Source organism: Serinus canaria, chromosome 1A (assembly GCF_022539315.1).
Source record: "Serinus canaria isolate serCan28SL12 chromosome 1A, serCan2020, whole genome shotgun sequence".
Taxonomy (NCBI): domain Eukaryota; kingdom Metazoa; phylum Chordata; class Aves; order Passeriformes; family Fringillidae; genus Serinus; species Serinus canaria.
In genome coordinates this window covers 9,516,370-9,539,479 of record NC_066314.1, presented here as the reverse complement: position 1 = coordinate 9,539,479, position 23,110 = coordinate 9,516,370, and the positions used below count along the sequence as shown (strand labels likewise).

Here is a 23,110-nt window from a genome sequence, read left to right as displayed (position 1 = left end):
AAATTCATAGGAAAGTGTGCAGCTACTTATGTCTGAAAGTGTGTTCCTCTCAAAATTTGAGACTGTGCTCACACCTAGTTTTTCCCAATGAGGTACTGCACCACCACCTAAACTGCTAAAACAAAGGAGTTCTTTAATTGCATTTTTTCCTCCTTTCCCTTGCAAGAGCTATTCTTGACAACCATCATTTCTGAAATAGGACTGCCAATTGTATTCTTCATGTTGTAGGATAATCAGGTTTTTTAATAATTTTAAAGAAAGCTTGCAGTGGAATAAATTGATAAATGCTTAAGAGAAACACCTTTCTGGAGCTTAGCTGGTTAAGAGAAATACTAAATCAGTGCTTGCTGATTGCTGCAGCCAACTGACGGGTGGCTTCTATATTTAGGATCCTCCTTACACCTGTCAAGAGACAGAGAGAGACAGCCAGAGAAAAAGAAACTGTGTGCACCAGAGCAAGCAATCCATAGCCCCATCTCTTGCAGCAAGCAGCTAAAAATATAAGAAACAAAGAGCAATGAAGAAAACAGAGCAAAATCTTGTTATTTATATTACACCGCTGCTCTGTGACACGCTGTCAGCAAGCACTCTGCACAGGGTACAGACCTCATTAGCTATCAGCAACTCCAGCTTCTACAGGAAGGCAGTGATACTCCAAGCTGGATGCATTCCAACTGTGTCAAACCTGGGCTCCTCAGGTGGATCTCTTTCCCTGCTGCTCCTTAGCCAAAAGCCTGAAGCCTTTGCAGCAACGTTTGCATTCCAAAGTGAGCTCCAGCAAGTATCCATCCCTGTGCTCAGCAATGTCACTGGAATGGGCTTTCCAGCTCTGATTGGCATCTGCCTGAATCCAGGATGCTCTTCCTCAGCTAATCTGACTGCACTTCTTTCTAAATTGATGAGTCATAGGTACATACATGAATGTAACAGAAGAAAAATCAAGTAGGTTTCTTTAAATAACACTATGCAACCAATTAATAAAACAATCCTATTTCAAAGGCTCCAGATCCCTTTCTTTGTTTTAACAGAGTAACAGTACTGCATTTCAAATGGAGGAGCATCCTTCCAGCTGCAGCAGAAACTTGTTTTCAATACACTGATGCTACCTTCCTCCCACCTGAGATGCACCACTCCTTTCAAATTTTTGATCTCCCAATAAAAAGAAATATTTGGGTTTATAGAGATTAGGGACAAAGAAATAGCATTGCTGGGAAGTAGAGAAAATCATGCTATTTTTACACGGATATCCCTTTGTAAATGCTACATGGCAATTCCTAAACAAAGAAACCAAACACCACTCCATCCTTTCTGACTCATAACAATCCAGGTAACCTTTTAAAAATATCTGATTCAGCCTGCACTCTTTTTTGGAAAAAGGAAGCCAAATGGCCTTTAAGTATTCCCCAGTGTTCAATGAACAATATCTATTGCTGGCCAAGCTTAATTTATGCTTCAGTAACTATTATTTTCTCGTAAAATAAATGGAAAAGCCTTTTTTTCCCATCAAAAGCAGATTTAATCCATATTTATTTTTAAAAAATGAATGAAGCAGGTGTATGAGAGTGAGAAAATGCTCAGTCCTCATGAAAAATGGTAAATACTTCTAAATGTGGATGTTTCAGCTTTGACACAGAGCACAGAAAGCAATTGCAGAAATACCTCTGAATCCTCTCTTAAGTAGCCCTAATTATTTGCCTACCACTAGTGGTGGTTTTAACCACTATTCAGTAGTTACACTTATCTGCTAAGTGTACTTAACTAATTTTTATGTAGGTAATAACTTCAGTTACACAGAGGCAAGAGGCAAATGAATATGAAAACACAAGGAACATAATGAACTTGCATTCAGCTCAATAAAGAGCTAAAGGCTCACAGAGGAAATCTGTGTGTGATCCACACACACCTACAGCAGTTCTGTGTACCTTAATGTCACATCACAGGAATGATTTCAAACTGTAGAGGGTAAAAATTATGGCTTTGCTGGTATCAACCTCTGTTTTACCATCTACATCCATGCATTTTCCCCAAAGTTTAAAAGACAGAGGATTAAATGATTCAATACTTGGGGTAAAGCAGAATTCAGAGCAAGGGCATATCATGGTGCCTGGCAGGGTGCAGAGTGGCAATGACATGTGGTACAGAGCAATTAGCAGAGGCAGAGATAACCATGCCATCCATCTAAGGTCACACAGTCACTAGCTGCTTATAAAATTATTTTATAAATGTAGGTTTGAAGTACATTTTTATATTTTTAAAAACTTTTCTTTTTGCCTTTTTTTTTCCTTGGAGGCCATGCAAATTATTATTTAATCTTTTGTACTGTTTATCCCATATTTGATAATGGAGAAGTATGATACTGCTGCAAAGTCTCAATATCACTGCCAGCACAGAGAAATACAGCAAAACAGGTATCCACAATTACAGCACATCACATGCTACTCCCACCCAAAGCAATGGACCTCATACTTAGGATGTGAGCCTGAACAGCTATCAACATTTCACTGAAACTGAGAAACAGAAATTGAAGTCTCTTCCACTGATCACAGTCTGAAGACAAAAGGGGTCCATACAAGATGTACTGTAAAAAATAATGTAGCTCCTTTAAAAAATTAGCTGTGCCCAGTCCTACAAGTATTTTTTTCCTATCTGTTGTACAGCCTGACTGTTCAGAAACATTCACATGCAAAAAAACAACTGCAGCATAACAGTACTACAAGAGAGATCTATGAAGTTTTATGAAGTCCTAAAGAGTGAAAATGTACATTCACAAAGCACTAAGAGCACTGTAGTAAATACTGGGCAAACCACTGCTCTATCCTACCTGTCTCTAATGGAGTCATCTATGACAGACATGATACCATTCTCCTGGGTACTAAGCCATGTCTCTCCTATATTGATAACTGCAATAAACAGAGGAAAAAAAATGATAGAAGGATTTGGCTGTCTTGCATAATGTTAGAGGTGCACACCCATTAGCACAGATAACATTACCCTGCCATTACTTATTCCCCTACAGGTATTATGAGGGGAAATCCTCAGGAGACATAAAATATATTGCTTTATCATTACTAGGGATGCTGTTTCCCTGAAAAACCTTCTGTCTAAGGATCTCTGCCTCATTCTCCTAAGTTTCTCACACACAAGAGTCTGTAGTGACACGGGACTGTTTGTTTTGTTTGGAGGTTTCAAGCATTGTGTTTATAAGAGCAGAGACACGTGTAGATGGTGTGGGCAGTGCTGCTGTTTGAGATGTGTACACAGGAAAATTCAACCACCTAGCCTGACACACACCTGATTCACACATGTCAAACTGAATCATACACAATGGATTCAGCCATATTAGAGAACAGATCCAGAAATGCACCAAAGATATAAACAAATGATGCAACCAACTATATTCTGTACATAATTTCTATGAATTTTTGATATTTTTACCACCACTTGGAAAACAGGGGCCAGACCATTTGCATGGAGCTTTAGCATTATTTTGTTCCATGGCATGAGAATAGAAAAGGTCAAGTTTAACATCATTAAAAGGTGACATTACCTAAGACAAAAGTGAAAGCTAGTCAACATCACTGTGCTTCTCTGGAGTAGACTGGCAACAAAATAACATCTATAGAAGCCTTTAAAATAATCCACAAATCTTCTACTACAAGAAGAATTCAGAAATAATGTAAAAAAAAGACAGAATAATAGAATAGTCTGTGTCAGAACGAACTTTTAAGGTCATCTAATCCAACTCCCTGGAATGGGCAGGGGCACCTTTAGGTAGATCAAGTTGCATAGAGCCCTGTCCAAACTGACCTGAAATGTTCCCAGGGAATGTTTTATAAGCATCATTTAGTAATATTTTCTTTAGATCAAGTAGTTAATTCAGTGCTTGATAAAAAAATCTGGAAGACTAGAGTAGAAGTATTTTATTTCATCTCATATTATGACACCATTCCATATTTACACCTTTTAAGTGAACTATAAAATGAAAAGGTTTTTAGTTTCTTCCTTTTTAAAAATACACCAGTTGAAAATGAAAAAGTTGGGAAATGGAAAAAGTACTGTCCAGCTCCTAAGTAATACAGAAGAGAGCTTTAACTCTTTCAGATTTCTCTTCAGTACAATTTTAGAAGCTTAGCATTTCAGAAGCACAACGACAGCTTTTAGAGAATGGATCCACAAGATACTTAGTTGTAATGTCAAGGCATTTTGTACATTTAATCTGAATTTTCCTTACCTTAACTTGGAGGCTAAAGTCTATGAAGTAGCTGATAGACTGAAAATACCTTCATAATTTTAATTGCAGTAAGAATTCAACCTTTTATTCTGCTTTGAAATGTAACAGCAAAAAATGTAACATCACTTGCACAGCATATTACAAACAATTGTACAAGTAATTCTCCGTGCCCCTTTGCAGAATTCACTGATGAAGGAGAAAACTGGGTAAGAATAAAAAAGAAACAGACCTTAAAACTGTCCTATTATTGTAAATAAACGGTTTGGAAGCTTTAATCCAGCCCAATTTACAACTTTGAAACTGTGTAAATTCAAATCAAGTCTAGATTTGAGATGCATAGAATTGAGCTTTTCTTCTAAAAAAGAAAAGGTGAGCAGCAATGATAGGTGTTACATTTGTACAGAGGCAGACAAGCAGTGGTGAATTACTTGGGCTGAGAGAAAAATCAGGTGGTCTTTAAATTGCTGGCTTTAAAGCTCCTGAGATGTTTTTTCTTTACTGTATCATTTCAGCATCATTTCAGACTCTCAGAGAACTACCCAAACAATGTAAAATAATGACACTTCACTGTAAATAGCCCTTATTTTTATATTGATTTTGTTTAGATAGACATTGAGTGCTAAAAGATTCTGTAATTGCTACGCTCTGAAAACACCCAGCATTATCAGCCAAGAAAACCTTCATTAGTTCATTATCCAATTTTCCCAGGTGAAAGAAATGCTGCACAGAGAGTGTGTGTCTGTGTCAAATCACACAGTAACAAACCACAGACTGAATCTATCTAAATTACTGTTGAATTAGAAACTCGATTTCACAGCAACAAACAAAACTGTGTACCTCATGTAGCTCAGATTTGCCTAGCAAATATTTGTTTAAGAACTGTGGAGTAAAACTCATTTAAAATACTGCAAGTTTTGTGGGGTTTTTTGGTGGGTTTTTATCTTTGTTTTTTGAAGGGGCTTCTAAGGAAAAAAATGGTTTAATCTATTACTTTGTAGACACTGTAGGAAGATTTCCTTATAAGTAATGAATAACTGCTTTATTTTAAGCAGTCTTTGAGTGATATTGCAGATGATTCTGGTTTGCAGGTGAAGTTTTTGACCATTAAGAAAGCTTTGAGTAAGTTCTATCAAACACACATCCCTTAGTATCACTGTAGGAAATGAGGATCTGGTACACAAGAAATCTAACATGTGAAGTACTGAAATTGGTTAAATTTGGATATGGTTGCTCAAAAAATAACCACACAATTAAAATACAGAGCTAGAGAGGTAAGAAGTTTGATTTTTTTTTTTTTCAAACATGTAGGTAACCAGAACAGCAGATTTTTCACTGGTATCTTGCTGATACTTCCTGTCTGCTAATTTTCAGGAAAAATTCCAGCTAGAAAATAATTCCTGCCCAGTGAGAGTCTGTACAAATTACTGAAGTCACACTTAAAAAACATGACAGCAACCAGCACTCTCTCTTTCAGCAGTCAAACAAGGTCCTAGCAATACAAAAAAAATCCAAACATCTCAAAACTTCTCTTTGAATAGGATATCTCTATCATAAAAAATCCAAACATCTCAAAACTTCTCTTTGAATAGGATATCTCTATCATAACTTTTAAGTTCAGAGAATAGCTTTGGCTACTAGTTTACTTTAAATTCCCAAAGGCAGATCCTCTTATACTCTCTCCATGTCATGGCAACTATTACTAGTTTTACTTTACAAAAGACAAGGTGTGTTCTTTGCAGCTTTACCAAAGTTATCTACAAAATCTACCAGTCTTACAGTGGGGTTGCATTTTGAGTAAAATTCTCAATGAAAGGTGTTTCCAGAAGAAAAAAAAATAGAGTTAGTTTTGTAACTGAAGACAGGATCACAATGAAGATATTATAAGAAAAACATTTTAAGGCTTAAGGCAGTTTCTTATCTTGCTATTCCTAGTTTTCAAGTGTTTAAGCTTTATAACTGGATAACTTGCTTTAAACTTTTTAAAAAGTTTATCTAAAGGATTTTTTAAAATACTAATCCTCATTTTATTCTATAAGCACATTATTCCCACAGAGAGCAATGGGACAATTGTTGAGTAGAACACTCTTCACTAAAAAGAAATAGAGCCCCAGTTAATGAGATGTGTGGAAAAAAATATTCACTCATCAATGTTTAATGTGTTTGCAATGCTGAAAGCATCACTAATGAGCACATAAAATGTTTGTGGAACCATGGATACCTACAAGAATAACTGAGCATGTTTGTCCAAGACTACCTTGCAGGCCACAAAAGTACTTTATTCTATCAATAAATGGACTTATGAAAGGGAAAAAATGCTATCAACAAAATACCTACAAGCAAATTATTGTTCCATCCCCTACAATATTCTTTATGGTCATTTGTTAAGCAAAACTCTCACCAGCCCTGCAAGGAAGAGATGGGGGCTTTTAATCCTGATTTTGAGAGAGTGTATCTATACAAGGAACATATATAGAAGTTAAGACACTGGCCAAGTGCTCCCAAGAGCAAAGCAGATGTCATACCAGAATTTCACCTTGTGTCCCCATAAAGCATCAATATCACTTTGCAGAGTAAATCCAGCTTCATTGGAAACAAATATAAAGTTTGTCTGTACATTTCTTACTGATTTTAATTCTAATTACCCAAAAACTCAATACTTCATACTGAAAGGTGAATTAATTACGTGGTTGTGCATACTGAGGGGTTAAATTAAATTACTTCTATCATTCTTACCATTCCAAATTAAGCTCTAGAACTAAATCCTTAAGAAGAAAAAAAACAAAAAACAAAACTACAAAAAAGTACATTTGTGAAAGCCACTTAGAGCAAACCTGCACCTTACTAGATGTTTCAGTACTTTGAAATTGAAAGTACTTCTTCCTTACAATTCCACAATTTTATTTAATAAAAGCATGTTTCTTCCTAATCTGGAGTAACATTTTTCAGTGCCTTCCAGCACATTAAGAACTTCTTTTTCACATGGACACTTGCTTCACATGGGCACAGAAAATGAAGGGGTGTCAGAGCTTATCATTTAAAAGGGAGACAAATGACCACATCTGATATCACACATGGTTTCCTTGGGATATCTTATTATTCCCCTCTGCAAAGCCTAATAAAACCATGTATTACATTTTATTTTCTGTAATTTTCACAACCAGGCCTTGACAGTGATGACTCATTCTGTTGCAATGAAACCTGTATGTGTTTAATCAGAAATTATTTTATGTGGATTCATCCTAGCACTCAGGATTTAAATGATACAGGACTGATACTCATTATGCTGAAATTACACTGGTGGAAAGAAGGATGAAATTGGGCACCCAACCATTTCCAAAGGCATTTAGAGTACATCCTAGACATATTCTTAGTCATGCACAGATCCCTCATGTATTTCTAATCAGTCAAAAGAGACCAGATTCTGCCTGCAATTACCACAAACCTGTTCCCCATGTGTATATTACAGTGAAATCTCCTTAAGATATGTTCCTGCACATATCAGTGATTCTCTCCCAGCTCGTATGCCTACCACGTAATCTAAAATATCTTAACAACAGATAAAAAAATCTAATCACGAAGATGCTAAGGCAACAAAAGTAGCTTGGTGAATAACAAAACAATGGTAAGAATGACACTTCTATTGCTACTGGCTGTAGCAAAAATAATTGCATTGAAAACTATGGTACTCCTGCTTGAAATCTTAAGTGTCTTGGTGATTGTCAGGTAATTAGTGATTACTGATGATCGTCTTACTGCTACTAGTCTGTAAGCAGGAAAAAATGTATAATTTTCTTACCATCTTTCTTATAGGAACAGGACATCTTGCTTTATTAAACACATTGATTCAAGCAGGATGACAATTTGGGTGTCATTTCCATTTTAGAAATGGAATAAAACCAGCAGTAGCCTGTGCTGGGAAAGAAGCAACAGATCACCTTAATGAGCTCGTGTCACAAGCCCTTGCTGTATTGTATTTTTATCTAACTATTGTCTCTTCTTCAACTACAAACTATTCACAGCACAGATTTCAGAAGACCCCAGGATCCACAGCTCCCAGGGCTCTCCACAGAGGGAAGGAATTGGCACGACTGGCAAAGGAGTGCAAGGAGCGTGCGGCGCAGGCGTGAGTCACACGCTGGCTTCTCTTCACCATACTGTCTGCAGATTTTTGCTGACTCCTCTTAGTTTCTAAAAATGCTGTTAAGCTTATGTTTAGCAATCTGTGTGCATCCAAGAAGCACAGATCGTGGGGATTAACTTCTTCCAGATCTCCAGATCACAAGTTACCAAAAGAAGCAGATATGATGGTAACTTTTCCATAAAGATTCTATTAAAAAAATCACTTTGAGAAACAGGTAAACCAGAGGTATCATCCATCCAGGAAAGGACTGGCCATGCAAGTTTCTGAGGTAAAGTGGGAATACAGCAAACATACATCTTAATAAATTAGGCTTAACAGCTTAACAACACTTTTCAACTACAGAAGGGCTTTAGAGGTATTAGCTAACAAATTAATCTTGACAATAAACCCTTCCCTGACTAAATGGTAAGACACTGAAGTTTCCTACTTTACTGAGAGAAATTAATATCAAAATCTAAGGTACCAAATTGGAGAAATAAGGCAAGGCAGATAAAGTGAGTCAGATAATACTAAAGAAAGGCATGTAATCATAAAAAGCTCAACCATGGTACACACAATTCAAGATGTACATCATAAGGGAAAAAAAAAGAATATTTGTGATTAAATAATTAGTGTACACTGCCTCTTTTTTTTTCCAAAATTGGTGCCACTTAATTAATCTCTAAGAAAAGTGTCAGATCAAGAAATACTTCCTATATTAAGAAACACACACACAACTAACCAACCTACACACACCCAGCTAATCGACCTAACACAGGATTCTTTCAACAGAAGATGAAGGCACAAGAAGGTTCATTGCTCAATACTCTTAGTTTCCATCCCTACATGGATCATTCTTCACTTTGACCCATCTTTGAAAAAAAAAATCTAAACTACTTGTTACACCCATAGGTAAAAACATTAAAATTACAAGTGAGGCTAACAGAAAAAATGGATTTTCAATAAGTTCTGCAGAAATTACTCCACTTCCAAATGAATAGTATATATTATTATAGTATATAGTATTATATTTTATTCTACTTAAATCAACTGCAAGAAAACTGCCATATACTGCAAAAAAAAAAAAAAAAAGGAACTTCTGTATTAACATCTGCATGAGAAATCACCACATTTCTGGATTAAACTCACAAAACAGTTTTAAGGGCAGAGCATTCCCCGATTCCCTATACTGCCTCCCAGTATAGGGCTGTATTTAGGATCCACAAGACTTCTACCAAAAAGACTTCTACCCCAACACACACTGAGCAAAATGATTACTGTGAGGCTTCATTTAGCCATTTACAAAATAAAAATAAACCATTTTCCTCAACACCAGTCCACATCAGAATATTAATAATTAAAAGTTGCCTTTTGGTGGACTGCTGTACTTATCCCTCAACATTTTGACTTGTCTCATGGGACAGTGGATTTACATATGCAGGAGTGACCTGCAAGACTCAGGGAAGGAATAATAACACCCTAATTTTGTAATTCATACTTCCTGTCATCTCTTTTTCATTACTTTTCTCCTTCCTGCAGAGTTGATAACACAATTCATCCATTTCAGACTGCAAAATGTTTCACTTCAATAATCTTTGACAGAACAGTTCCCATGACTCAGTTCCCTCCTATGAAAAAAGTTGGAATTTCTAATCAAGAGTCAACCTATACCTAGTGTGGCAAATTTCTGCTCATTTCAAGAATGAAGAAAACTTCCCTTTTACTGGTTGTTTTAAGACTACCTTAGTGTATAAAGAAAAATGCAGCAAGGTATTAATAGTGACAGTTTGGAACAGTGGCATGACTTGATTTCGGTTTTAATATTGCCACCACCCTTAGCCAGAGATCTTTTGTAACCTTATTTTTATGCCTACCTGGAAGAATATTTAGTCCATGCTATCAAAATATAATAAAAATCTGCAAATAAGGGTGAGAGAGAGATCACTGTGGAACATTTTAAGTTCCAGTCCAATGGGAACATGCACAGGGAAAATAGGAACATTTCAGTTCAAATATTGTTTGAATGAATCAAGTCTAGCTTTTCTCTTTTAAATAATTCACATATAATTTATCATCTGATTGCTACAAAAACTAGACTGTGGACTCAGCAACTCCTTTGTGTTCTTACTTACTTCTCAAATCAGGCCAAATATGAATCAGATTTTATTATAATGAATACATTAAAGAGACTTTGCTTACAGATTTCAACTGAAGCATTTTATGCAGAGAAAAATCAAATGTAATATGCACCTCTATGCTGCATCTAATAAAGGCTGTGCAAAAATTATTTTTAGTTCATATAATCAATAGGACTCCACTTTTAAAAAAATCATCCTCTTTCTGCATTTCCAGATTAACATTCATGGTCCTGGAGAAACAAAGGAAATTTCAAAAAATAAAAAATTCTTAAATCACTATGTAGAATATTTGTTACAAAATCAGACTAGAGTTCTTACCCTACCCAGCTCCCAATGAGAGGGAGTGAGAATGCAATTTAAAGAGGGTGAAAATCCAATAAATCACTTTTTATAATAGTCAGCAATACTACAACTTCACATTCACATTCTGTGGTTATTTCAGGCCTGCCTCAGATTTAAAAAAAAGTCTGACTTTGAATTACTGTAATTAACTGCAAAAAGCTTGCTGATTTGTTGATAGAAAATAATGTCAATCATTTTCATAAACTTGTTAGAAACTTTGTAAATAAATAGGAAAAAAATGATGCAAGGAACAGAAATTCACTCTTTGTCATCAGTTTGCTGTTGGCACGCAGAGAAAGGTGTTGTAGGGATGGACATAAGCAAAAGCCATGGTCCTCTCCCTGCCATCATTAGTGTAACAGTCTCAAACACTGAGCCATCTCATGTCACAGGGCGGCTGAAAAAGAGAGAGTTTTACATTTCACCCTGAAAACTTACTCAGTCTGGAAGGCAGGAGGAAAGGAAGGAAGGTGTGAAGCACTGAGTTTGCTGAGAAGCAGAGTAGGTCAAAAAATAGTTTGGAAAGCAGTGGAGAAGGAAAAGAAAAATCCCTCTTGAGCTGAATAGCTGCAGGCACATGCCATTAATTTTAGGTATTAAAAAGTGCTGAAGTGTATTTTGAAAATCTTCACTCTTGCACAGATTTCTCTGAGTACCAATGGGACTTCTTCATTCCAGGGTACAAGCAGCACAGTCTGGCCCTAAATTGTGAATATACAACCCAAGAAGATTACTGGAGTGGAAGTGCAGTTGACAGTAATTTCACTATCAGTGCTATGTATTTTCACAGCACTACTGTGTGCATTACAAGGTACTGAGTAACATAAAAATCATATTCTGCAAACCAAACATTCAATCCAGTTCTGCTTACTAGTGGAAATCAGGAGGGAAAGAAGAATCAGAACTCCCCCTAAAAACAATGACCAATTTGCTACAGTAGGCAATGGCACAACTGATGCAAAACTCTGCTCGTGGTCTGATCCTACAGAACAGAGAATTGCCCTACGCATGTTTGAGAAAGTTGAGTAGGATCAGGCTCTTTAATAGATTCTGCAAGAGAGATAAATCAGAACTGTAATCTCAAATGCAAATCATTTAAATATTCATTGATACCTGTCTTGCAGCAGCAGCAGGGAGAATGAAAAGCTGATGCAGGAATAGGCCAAGAGTGATCTAAGACAGAACACACAGGCACTGCCCAGGGCTGGGGGCAAAAATGAAGTTATTGTTTTGTACTTATTTTCTGTACATTTACAAGGTGCTTGCTCTGGGTTTTTTTGCCATAACACTAAGGACACTGAGCTGTCATTCTTTCTATCAAGAAGTCTGATTCAGCTTCTGTAAAAGATGTAAATTAATTATGGAGTCTGGCTTTACCAAACTGTAGCTATGGTCCACTAATTTTATGCCAGGGTTGTTTTCTGGTAATTTTTTATTTCAATTAAAGGAAAATTTTTAACAAGGCATTAGAAAACAAAATTTCCTTCCAGCAAAAATATCACCTTTTGTCACAAAGGTCCTTGTGAGCACTCTAAATGTGCAGCTTGAGCATAGGGGATCAAAAGCCCAGGGACTGCTGCAAAAAAGCACAAAACAGTCTGGGGCTCAGTTCTACTTCTACTATGGTCAGCAACACAGAGAATGAGTCATTTTTCTCTACTAAAATGCTTCTAGGCTGCAATCTCTATCTCACAGAGGTTTAAGTTAAATATTGGTCCAGAAGATAACACTACCTTGGATAGGGGATTCTCGCAGAAGGCAAGAAAGGATCAAGGCACAACCACACCAGTTCCCAGTGGGCAACCAGAGTCTGGGTTGTTCCTTTGTTACAAAACATTTGAGCAGTGAGAATTTGACCATTCTTCCATCAATTTAATGTGTTCTGCTAGATAAATATTTTTAAGATCTGTACAACAGGCCTTCTATTTAACAATGAATACATTTCAGGCTAATGTGCTGCCAAGCTCCAACTCTCTTTCTAGCAGCTGAGTTCTTGGATAAAATCATTTTGCAGGGTATGAGCAATGCAGTTCTGAAAATAGCATCACTGCAAAATGAAAGATGGCAAGAACCTCTATAATGCTGATTTATTTCAATGAAATTTCATCTTTTATTATTAGGATCTATTTTGATGCGTTCAACTGAATTTTCATACTCAATAAAATGTAAATCTATAGATTTTGTTCATTCTGAGGCTCCAGCATAAATACCTAGGAGGGAAACAAAGAAATTGCCCATTCACAATTTACATCATAAAATATGTCAAACAGAAAAATGCTTTGTGAATTCAAATAATTTGCATTTATCACCACCATATTTACAAAAACAATAAAAAATGAAAAAAAAAACAAACAAAAAAAAATCCCCACCACACAATAAAAAAAAATCCCACCAAAACACCAAAATAAACACCACCAATCAACAAGCTGTTTCACACTTATTCTAAGTATGTTTCCACTAGAAGAATGGATTGGAACAACAGTCTTTAAAATATCAGTGGGTTTAAGCATCTTGCATAATGTTCAGCATTTAGACATGTGCTGAGAAAACACTAAGAGGTGATATTGCACTTCCCTGACTCTATGTTGATTACATCTTTTGGCTCTCCTTCCAATTCACTCATATGAAGGTAAACTTCAGAACTTTATTTTTTTCCTAATAGTGAATATTTTTGAGTAGGTTGAGGAAAAAAAAACAAATTTCAAACGAGAAAGAGCCTGATATTTTACAATCCATTAATACAGCAGTCTTTTCTAATTAACATCAGCAGCTAAACTGGCATTCTTCTATCACAGACTAAGCTATAAATGGGATTTTATGCATATGAGAGGTCTCAAAATCCCTAAGTCTAACAGTAGAAACAGATGAAAAAAAACATCATAAATGTCATGGGACCTTTGGTCACTGGTGCCATACAGAAAATGATGCTGAGACCAAGCCCAGCCACACTCTCAGCAGGACCTACACTTGTTAGGTCCATGTGAGGAAGCCAAAAATATGAATGTCCCAGTTGTGCAAGCCCCAATTCATATGACTCATATAGACTTCCCTGAGTTGTCCTAATGACACCAAAACAGTAAAGATGATTCATGCAAGTAAAAAATGGGAATACACAATTTCTTCTCTAAAAATGTCCTGTCTGCATACATATAGATATATGTTCAAACTATTTTTATCTTTATATTATCTTTATCCATCAATGTTTTATACAAATTTATGTACATGGCAGATCTGTCCTGAATTTAATATGTAATGTAATACATACATACAGAAAAAATGACTGAGGAGAAAAAAATGTTAAAAGATAAAGGAAAGAGAGAAAAGGAATGGCAGAGGAAAACTAGAGGGGGAATAAAAAGAAAATACATGAAGATACATCCACAGTGATGCAGTAATTACAGGAACAGTCCCATTGATTTTGAAAGGCTTCATTTGTAGCTTTAAAAAATTAAAATATGCTTAGTTTGAAGGGTTTTCTCCTTTTTTAATCCGTACTAACGAGTTTATTATCAGAAAGGAGAATGTGTATCTTTATGTAGTACATTACTCACTATCAGTAACAATATCAACACATGCTGTGCCAAAAGGATACTCAGGAATTACAAGATATGCTTAAACTTAAGACTGTCTGTCTTGATGCAGTATAGAGAAAAGAAATAAACCGAGTCCTCTGCTGTCATTATCAGGCAACATACAAACCTTGTATATTTCACAGTATGTTTTTCCTGAAGTCTGTACAGATAATAAATTTATAAATATATATGGCTACAAAAAAGAAGTGTTTTGCATAATGTGACAGCATCCTGGTTATAGTGCCAGGAGTACTGTATACAATATTCTCATCTAAATATCTGCTGTGTTGCAGGTGTAATTAAAGGACTTGGAGTTGCTGTGTTAAAAGTAAGACCATGGTATCTTGTACCAACAAACAGATCCCTAACACATGACACAATTAATATGATACAATTAAATGGAATGCAATATGCATCAATCAGCAGCTAAGCCTTATGGCTCAGTTCAAGACACAATTACTACTATACTTTAATAGTTCATTAAAGGACAGTCTTCAGTATTTGCAGTGAAATATTTCAACACTGGAAGCAAGGAATACAATACCACCTGCTCAGATTTTCAATGAAAAATTAATGCTACTATTTCATACAACACAAACCTGCACCTGAAATTCTCTATATTTTACTGTGTAAACATATCAGGGCCTTTTTGCCTTATCCAAGAATTAAAATTAATCAAAATACTGAGATTCTATCACACAGGCATTGCATAAACCTTCAGCATTTCTTGCTAAGGATACTACATATTTCTATAATATTATATTGGTGATAGTGACTTCTGAATGTTTTTGCAAAAGCACGTTAAAATATTTATTAATGAAAAAGAAACAGATGACTGAAGTAAAAGTGATTGTACAATAATAAGTTGTAAAAGAAACCATGTACTCTACAGCCCTGAATATGCACATTTTTCACACAACTGCTAGGAAATCATGATTCCTCAGACCAACTTTTTCACTTAGAGAAAAAACAGACTGAAAATAATGTGGAGAAAGCAGGTAGCTAAGCACAGAAGATCAGCAAACCTCCAGTTCTTCAATTATTCATATCCTTTCTTTCCTTTATTCTCCTCTCCAATGTTTTTTTTATTCCTATTTTTAATATTCTTAATATATAGTATCTTTTACATTAAGAACATTTGCGTCACTTCTCTTTGTTCTTCCCCATTTGTAATTTTTAGTAAGTGAAACACTGCTGTCAAGTCTTAAAAAAGAACACAAAAAATGTTTTCTCTTTCACCTGTTACATCATTACTTTTTGCTAAGCAGCTCTCCCTGCATCAACCTGTTGTGTGCTGCCTTCTAAACAAACTAAGCCTTGCTTGCACTTTGATGCTATTTCAGAGGAGAAACAGTACTGTGAAGGTTGCACAGTCTCTATAGATTGTTTCTGCAATATTTCAATGGAATAGCAATGAGAAAAAAAAGAGCAAACAGCTAGTAGATAGTGCAGAACATGGAAATGTTGATGACTAACATATTCTGAGTTACTTTATCATAAGTATAGTTACAATTATATGTTTCACTGTTGTCAATTTCTATTCTCATGACTGTCAATAAAGGTGAATTTGGAAGGAAATTAGCAAAAATAGATGGGGAGACAAAACCAGTTTTAAAAGAATGTCACATATCCTTATGTTAAAAAGCAATCTGGACTTCTATTTGAAATTATATATATTCTCTTAATATGACATTCTTTTAATCTCTCTGAGTTCTATTTTTCTTTCTCTTTTAAACCCAGAAAAATTCATCTCAAAGATAAATTGTAATTAGCTGTGTATGATAACCTTAGCAGCTCAATGAGGAACCGTAAATATCAGAGCTCAAAAAACCATAAATACGGGAGCTCAAACACAAGAAAACAATGAATTAAAAAGCCCTGGGTTTGTTTGTATTTTGCTACACTTGCTTCTACATGGCACATCTTTATACACTGCAACACGAGAATGTTTTAAAGGTAATTTTCCTTACACTGGAAGACTTTATTTATTTAACTAAGTGTATCTTAGCATCATATCTTTGTATTCCTTTCATTTAACAGTGCGAGCATCCCTTTGAGTCTTTCATAATGGAACCGATACTCAGAACTGAATCCAATTATAACAACCTACCAGCAGTACTAATTGGTGAAAATACATTGCTGGTAATTACTGCAAGGCATCCTTCTGCCCAGGATGAACGACACCAATAAATTCTACCCAGTGTTAAACAATAAGGAAAGACTACCATTAGCACTGTTTTACTTATGTAAAATGCATTAAAGTGAGTCATCCACTTAAAAGTTACCTACTGGTAGCTTTAACCCAGATTCGGGGACTAAGGTAAGTGCTTCAAAAAACCAACCAAGCAAAAAGAATATAAAAATAATGAGGTGAGAGAGAAGAAAAAGAAAGAAAACACGATCACATAGTGCTTTGTCGTGGATTTTTTTTCCCTATCTGTAGGCGAATCTTCAATACGTGTTGGCTTCCTTTTGCCTTTCTTTTATTGCATCATTATTATTTGATCTTTGCGCTGCTCTGGGCAACACTTTCATGCTAATAATTCTGCAGCGCTTTTAAGATTTCTATCTCAGGGCCAAGCAAGGCACCGAGCTGCGTGCACCGCGAGCATCCTTCAGCTCTCGCGAAGATATTTCTGAGAAGTAACGATCTGCAAGGCCAAGGCTGAAGGAAACACTTCTTCAGCTGCGTGGCTTTAGGCGTGCGAAAGCCCCTCCGGCGGGACCCCGCGGAGCCACGGCAGCCCCGAGCCCCCGCGGGTGCGCTGGAGCCCGGCCAGGCAGGAGGGAGCCGGAGCTCGGGCTCGGAGCTCCCGGCCATGCCCGCCTGCCCCCTTCCCATGCCGGCCGCGGAAAGGCAACGAAATCCGCCTTCCGTGGGGAATTTAATCAAATTGCCAAAGTTTCCAGGTTTTTTTATAAACAGTGTTGAAACTCCATCCAGGGCTGGAATAACCTCTGTGGGAGGAAGGGGCGGACTCTGTGTAACTCGAAACTTTCTTCTCGACAAGGATGACCTGACGGGGTGTATCTGGGAGCCGCTCCGGAGCGGGATTCCGAGGCGAAGCCTTTACCTCAAAAGTCCCGCCGCCGGCCGTCACCGGAGCTTCCCCCTCCCGGCGACCGCCCCGGCGGGACCTTCAGCTACCCTGACTCTTCTAAGCAAAAGCTGCCGAAAACCTACAATGTTTTTCCCGATCTTCACTTTCAGCCCGGTCTAACTTGATTTCCCTTTGTATTGTCGCTATCTCTGGCGCCGAGGAGCGCCCCCGCCCCGGCCGTGCCCCCCCCCCCGGACCCCCGGACCCCTCTGGGACTTACGTGGTGGCCGAGGGGAAGGGTCCCTCCGAGGAGTGGTTCATCACCACGGACTGGAAAAGTGTCAGGCTAAAGACCAGCAGCCAGCCAGCAGCCATCTTCCTGATCGAAGATCGATTCCCCTTCCCCAAGTCGGCAAGACGGCAATAATAATAAATTCAATTATCGTGTGTGGCGGTGCGGGGGGGACCGTGGTTCTTTAAAGCCTCCTCCGCTCCCCCCACCCGCCCCCTCGCAGGAGGCGCAGCCCAGAGATGCGCGGAAAAGAGGGAGCGCGGCCGAGGGTGGGGAGGAGGAGAAACGATGGAGATCTGTGGGTGGAGTGGGAGAAGAGGCGAAACAGAGAAAAGAGAGCGAGCGAGAGATACTCCACTCTCTGCTACTCCAGCAGCAGCTCTAGCTTCATCCGATCCGCCGCCATCAGCGCTACTTTTGTAACAGATCCTACTCTGCGTGTGTATGCGCGCGTCCTTCCCTGATTTATTCCACTGATTGCAGAGCAGAAAGAGGAGGAGAGAGGCAGGCGGGGTGGCGGCTCCTGGAAGAAGAGGAGGGAAGCAGGCGATAGAGTTGGAGACGGGCGGATCGCTGCCGGCTCCTGCCCTCCCTGCCGGCAGCGGGGAAAGTCGGGGCGAGCGGCGGGGGCGGGCGCCGGGCCCTGCGGCGGCCGCGCTCCATACAAGGCGCCCAGGAACTCCGGGCCGGGCCGCCCCGGGGCCGCGCTGCCGCCGCCCCGCCCCGCCCCGCGCAGCCCGCACGCTATTTTTAAAACCGCTTCGTGCCTTATTTTAATTCCAGCCCCCTCCTCCCTTCTCGGCGGCAGCAGCAGCAGCAGCCGCACACGGCCCGTGTGCCACCAGTCTGGGCTGCGATTTAAATAGGTATTTCACGGATGGAGCTATAAATGCCGCTCTCCCTCCCCGCGGCCGGCTGGAGCAGCGCCGCTCAGCCCCGCGGAGCCCGCCCGGCCCCCGCCGCCCCCGCCCTTCGCAGCGTCCCGGGCCCGCCGCGTCCCCGAGCGCCTCCGGGGAGCCGTCCCCGGGCATGGCCGGGGGTCCTCGGGCTTCACCCCCGCCCCGCCGCATCGCTAACCCAGTTATTCATTTCAGATCCCTCTGGAAATCCAGAGGACGCATTGCCTCTCCCCTCCTTTCGTTTGTTCACGCACACCAGTCTCTGTGGCAACTATACGCTCTCGGTTTAAATGTAGCCAGTAATCCGGGGAAGTATTTCTTAGCTTATTTGTTAAAGCAATTAAAAGTTCAGTGACAAATTTGATTTTCGTTTTGATCTGTGGGTTGGTTTTGTTTGTTTTTTCTGTGTATGTGCTTGCATATTTATATTTTATTATATTTACTTAGTTCAACAGGTGAAACTGAAAGAGCAGACCCAATATTCATTTTGTTTTCACATCCTTCGTATTTAAGGATCACATCTTGAATGTATTAACTCACAACAATTTCTATCAAACAGGAAAGTGCTCATCTCTATTTTAAAAGTGGCAAAGGGATCAAAACTGAGATGCACAAATGAAGAATTGAGTGCTCACATTGCCTGGGCTCAAAGCCAGCACGATATTTCAGTTGCAATCTGTAAAGCATGCAGTCACTCATCTACATTGTTTCTGGATTGGAGCTGGCACTTGGGAGCTCGTGGGAAGAACTCCCAGTTGTCTTCACCTATCCACCTACCTATAGGTACGTAGGATTCATCAGGGTTTGGATGCAAGTTTGAAATAGCATTTTCTAAAATGGTTCTGCAGCCTTTAAACTCAAACAGTCTGAAGAGTATCTATAGCTCAGCTTTTTGTTGGTCATGTGGCACCTCTTTGGGCACTTACCTGTAACTGCTTAGGTGAGTACCTCTGCTTCCCCACAGGGATGCCAAGGATACCAGCACAGTCATGGCCCTGTGGCACAAAAGTCCTGCTTCACATGAGATGTAGTGTGAGGAGATCTGGGGTAGAAAGATGCTAGGGAATGGATTCAAGTCTTGGGAAAATGCACAGAGGAAAGGGGCTGGAGATATGAACTAGTACAGGTTGCACAAGACCATGACAAATTTACTTAGATAAAGTAATATACTTAGATAAAGCTCCTCATTTTTGGGCTCTTGCACTAAGAGTAGCATTATCAGTATCAAGTTAACATCAATTAAGTTATGAACATGAATATTGAACAAAAACACTGATTCTGCTCCTTGATAGGACTCTGAAGTTTGGCTCAAGTTCATGCCCAAACTCTGCTGAGTTACCAGGAAGCAGATGTGCTTCAGTTAGTCGTACCCCAAAACACCTACAGTTTTGCAACGGGCAACAGTAGTGGATTAACACTGGCAACACCCCTCCAGAATAAATGGGAATGCCCCACCTGGCTCCTTCCCTACCTGAAGGATCAAGCATGTGCCCATTTCTTCTCTTCTCAGCAGGAAAGTGTTCATGATAAATTCCCAGCAGTGGTGCCCCAACGGGCCTGTTGAGCAAGCTGTGGGCACTGAGCTGGGAAAGAGGTGTTCCCCCAGGGGATAACCCACTGGAGAGGCAAACAGAAAAGTACTGACATGTTGATGTGGGAAAGGGAAGGTGCAAGTAATTGTGCAAACGCACAGAGGAAATGGCAGGTAGAGAATAAGCAAGAGCACCCTTAATCACAAGTACTATTTCAATATAATGTAAAGGAGACCAGAAGATCAGGGAGTCATAATGTTAAATAATAAACAAATAACTAAAGGCCTACACAGGAATGTTTATTTCATCATTAGTACAATTTTCTGTAAGCCTCATTTCTCATGCTTATAGAGTTTATTAGGACAATAATAATAGCTGCAAATAGTTCCAACAACAGTAACATGTGGAATGGCAGTGGAAGTGTGCAATGCATGTGTTTCTTGACATCCCACCTAGCACTGTAAGGTCTGCATTAATCAGTTCTAATACGCTGAACAACAGCTGAAAAGTGGAAAAGATTCTAGAGGAAACACTGCTATGATTTAATAAAGGAGTATTCAAAGCTTGCAATCTACTGTGCTATTTACAACTATATAACAAGACCCTCTGCAAGTTAATCCTACTGTGAGCAGTGTGAGTGCCTGTGGAGCTCACTGAAACTCAGGGATGAAAGAGAGATATGTCTATGTAGATTTGTCTATATGAGGCTCCAGCATAGAGGAGAAATGCACTGGTTAGCTCCAAACAAGCTGGATGAGGTGTGGAGGAGCAGCCAGGGCTGGAAAATGGAGCTTGACAAGGGCTGTGGCATTCTGTGATAGACAACTCAAGATCAGCCTGCAAGCTTTTCAGGATTTACAAGTAAACTTGAACTGGAGCCCAGTTCTGAGAAAAGGTGGAATCAAATAACAGCCTTACTTAATTTTTCTCCTGTAAAATTAAGTAAGGCTGGAAGTCAGGCTTTGAAATTTTGCCTTTTTTTTTTGAATCTGAAACTCAGGAATCCAATGCCAGCCTGAAGCATGGGGAAGAAAAGAAAGCAGGACTTACTTTATGAGCAATTTATTATTTACTAATCACAGTCTTTGGTTCACCTAGTTATTTATGGCCTAAAAATTCATTAATTTTCTAAGTTTCTGCATTTAATAAAGATGTAGAATGTTTAGAAATGCTGACCTCGTCCTACAGCTGTATATGGACATGAGTAATAGGCCTCAAATGATTTCCTACTACCTTGAATGAGAAAGTGTGATTGGCATAAAACATTAAATTAGCTGAGTTCAGTTTCTTGGTATATCTTCACCCTCCCATAATGCAGAAAAAGAAGCACAAATGTAGTTCCATCATTAAGTTTTAAAAAGCCATTCAAGTCTCCTGAACAATCAATTTCTTTACATATGCTGATTAAACTATTTTCTTATATAGTCACTATTTTAAATACATGGCTTGTACTTCACAGTAACATTACACTGCAGAAATTCTTCTAATTTATCTGCATTGAGATTCCTGAAGATCTATTACAGCAGACAAATCTTTTTCATTAAGCACTTGAACGACAAACAAAAGTAAATCTTTCTTTATTCTTACTTCACTTCGTTCTAAATGTATTGCCTGTCATATCTGACTGAGAAATTTCTGTGAAGGAAAACAGGAGCAACAGGTATTGGTGTAATGAGGCATCTTACAGAAAGTTTTCTGTGTAGCTATTTGGTGGACTTGGCAGGGTTAGGTTTGTGGTTGGACTCTTACCTTAAAGATCCTTTCCAACCTAAAAGATTCTGTGATTCTATTCTATGATTCTCCTTAAAGTACTGGAAATCTTTCAACTGACCATGGTAGTCCATATGTAAGAAAAAAAATTCCTGTTGCAAAACTACAACATTTGATTTCCATCAAATGTTTTTTCTCAGTTCATTTATTCTGTAGAAAGTATTAATTAATGATCAAGCTTTTATCTTTTATTTCAATTTTTGGATATGTTTTTTATGTTTTCATGTCTTATTTACGCCATTGCAAATCAAGCATAAAAGACAAAGGAGCAGGGCCCTCTGTCTTGTAACCATTTTTTAAAACTTCAAAATTTTTTCTGTTAGCACCAGAATCAAAGTTTTATTAATCTGGTTTATACCTGTATATAAACTCATTCTTCAGTAATTAGCATTTTCAGAAAAATTATTGAAGCCAGTGTTAGGTTAAGACCACACGTGCCGTGATTGCAGCACTTGTGTGAATAGATGGGACACAGTTACCAAGTGCCTTAAGTGTCTTTTGTGGGGGCATAATAGGCAATAAATCTGCACTGGCTTTATTCTTGCCAGCCCTGATCAGCATTTTGCTGAGCACATTCCACCTTTGTGCTTGGAGTAACACTCACTCCACTAGATGGAACCCCCAGATGTTGCTGGGTTCAGCCAAAATGTGCTTGCTGAAATGTGGCAAAAAGTGTGTGCATGACCCTGGAGAAAGGTGTAAAGCTCAAATTTGAGGAGGAGCAGCTGAGGGAGCTGGGGATGTTTAGTCTGGAGAAAAGGAGGCTTAGGGGGGACCTTATCACTCTATACAGCTGCCTGAAAAGAGGTTGTAGAAAGGTGGGGTCAGTCTCTTCTCATGAGTAACAAGTAATAGAACAAGTGTAAATGGCCTCAAGTTGCACCAGGGAAGGTTTAGATAGGATATTAGAAAAAACTTCCTCATGGAAAGGGTTGCCAAGCACTGGAACAGACTGCCCAGTGAAGTGGTTGAGTCACCATACCTGGAGGTATTTAAAAATGTGTAAATGTGGCATTTAGGGACATGGTTTAGTGGTGGCCTTGGCAGTGCTGGGTTCGCAGTTAAGCTATAAAATCTTAAAAGTCTTTCACAACCTAAATGATTCTGTGGTTCTGCAGTTCTGTGATAATCAATGCCACATGCCAAAATACTATTTTCTTCCTGGCATGTAAT

At 38.7% G+C, this 23,110-nt stretch overlaps 1 protein-coding gene across 4 annotated transcripts in view; it reads right to left on the bottom strand.

Moving 5' to 3' along the window:
- CACNA2D1 (calcium voltage-gated channel auxiliary subunit alpha2delta 1) overlaps positions 1-18,344 on the bottom strand; it is a 359,850-nt gene extending 341,506 nt beyond the window's left edge. For all 4 annotated transcript variants that reach the window (XM_050986216.1, XM_030237746.2, XM_050986223.1 and 1 more), the window contains exon 1: positions 17,725-18,344. In XM_050986216.1, coding sequence (XP_050842173.1) covers positions 17,725-17,819 — 95 coding nt within the window. In that variant the 5' untranslated portion in view covers positions 17,820-18,344. The remainder of the gene's footprint in view (positions 1-17,724) is intronic.
- Positions 18,345-23,110: the final 4,766 nt, after the last annotated feature.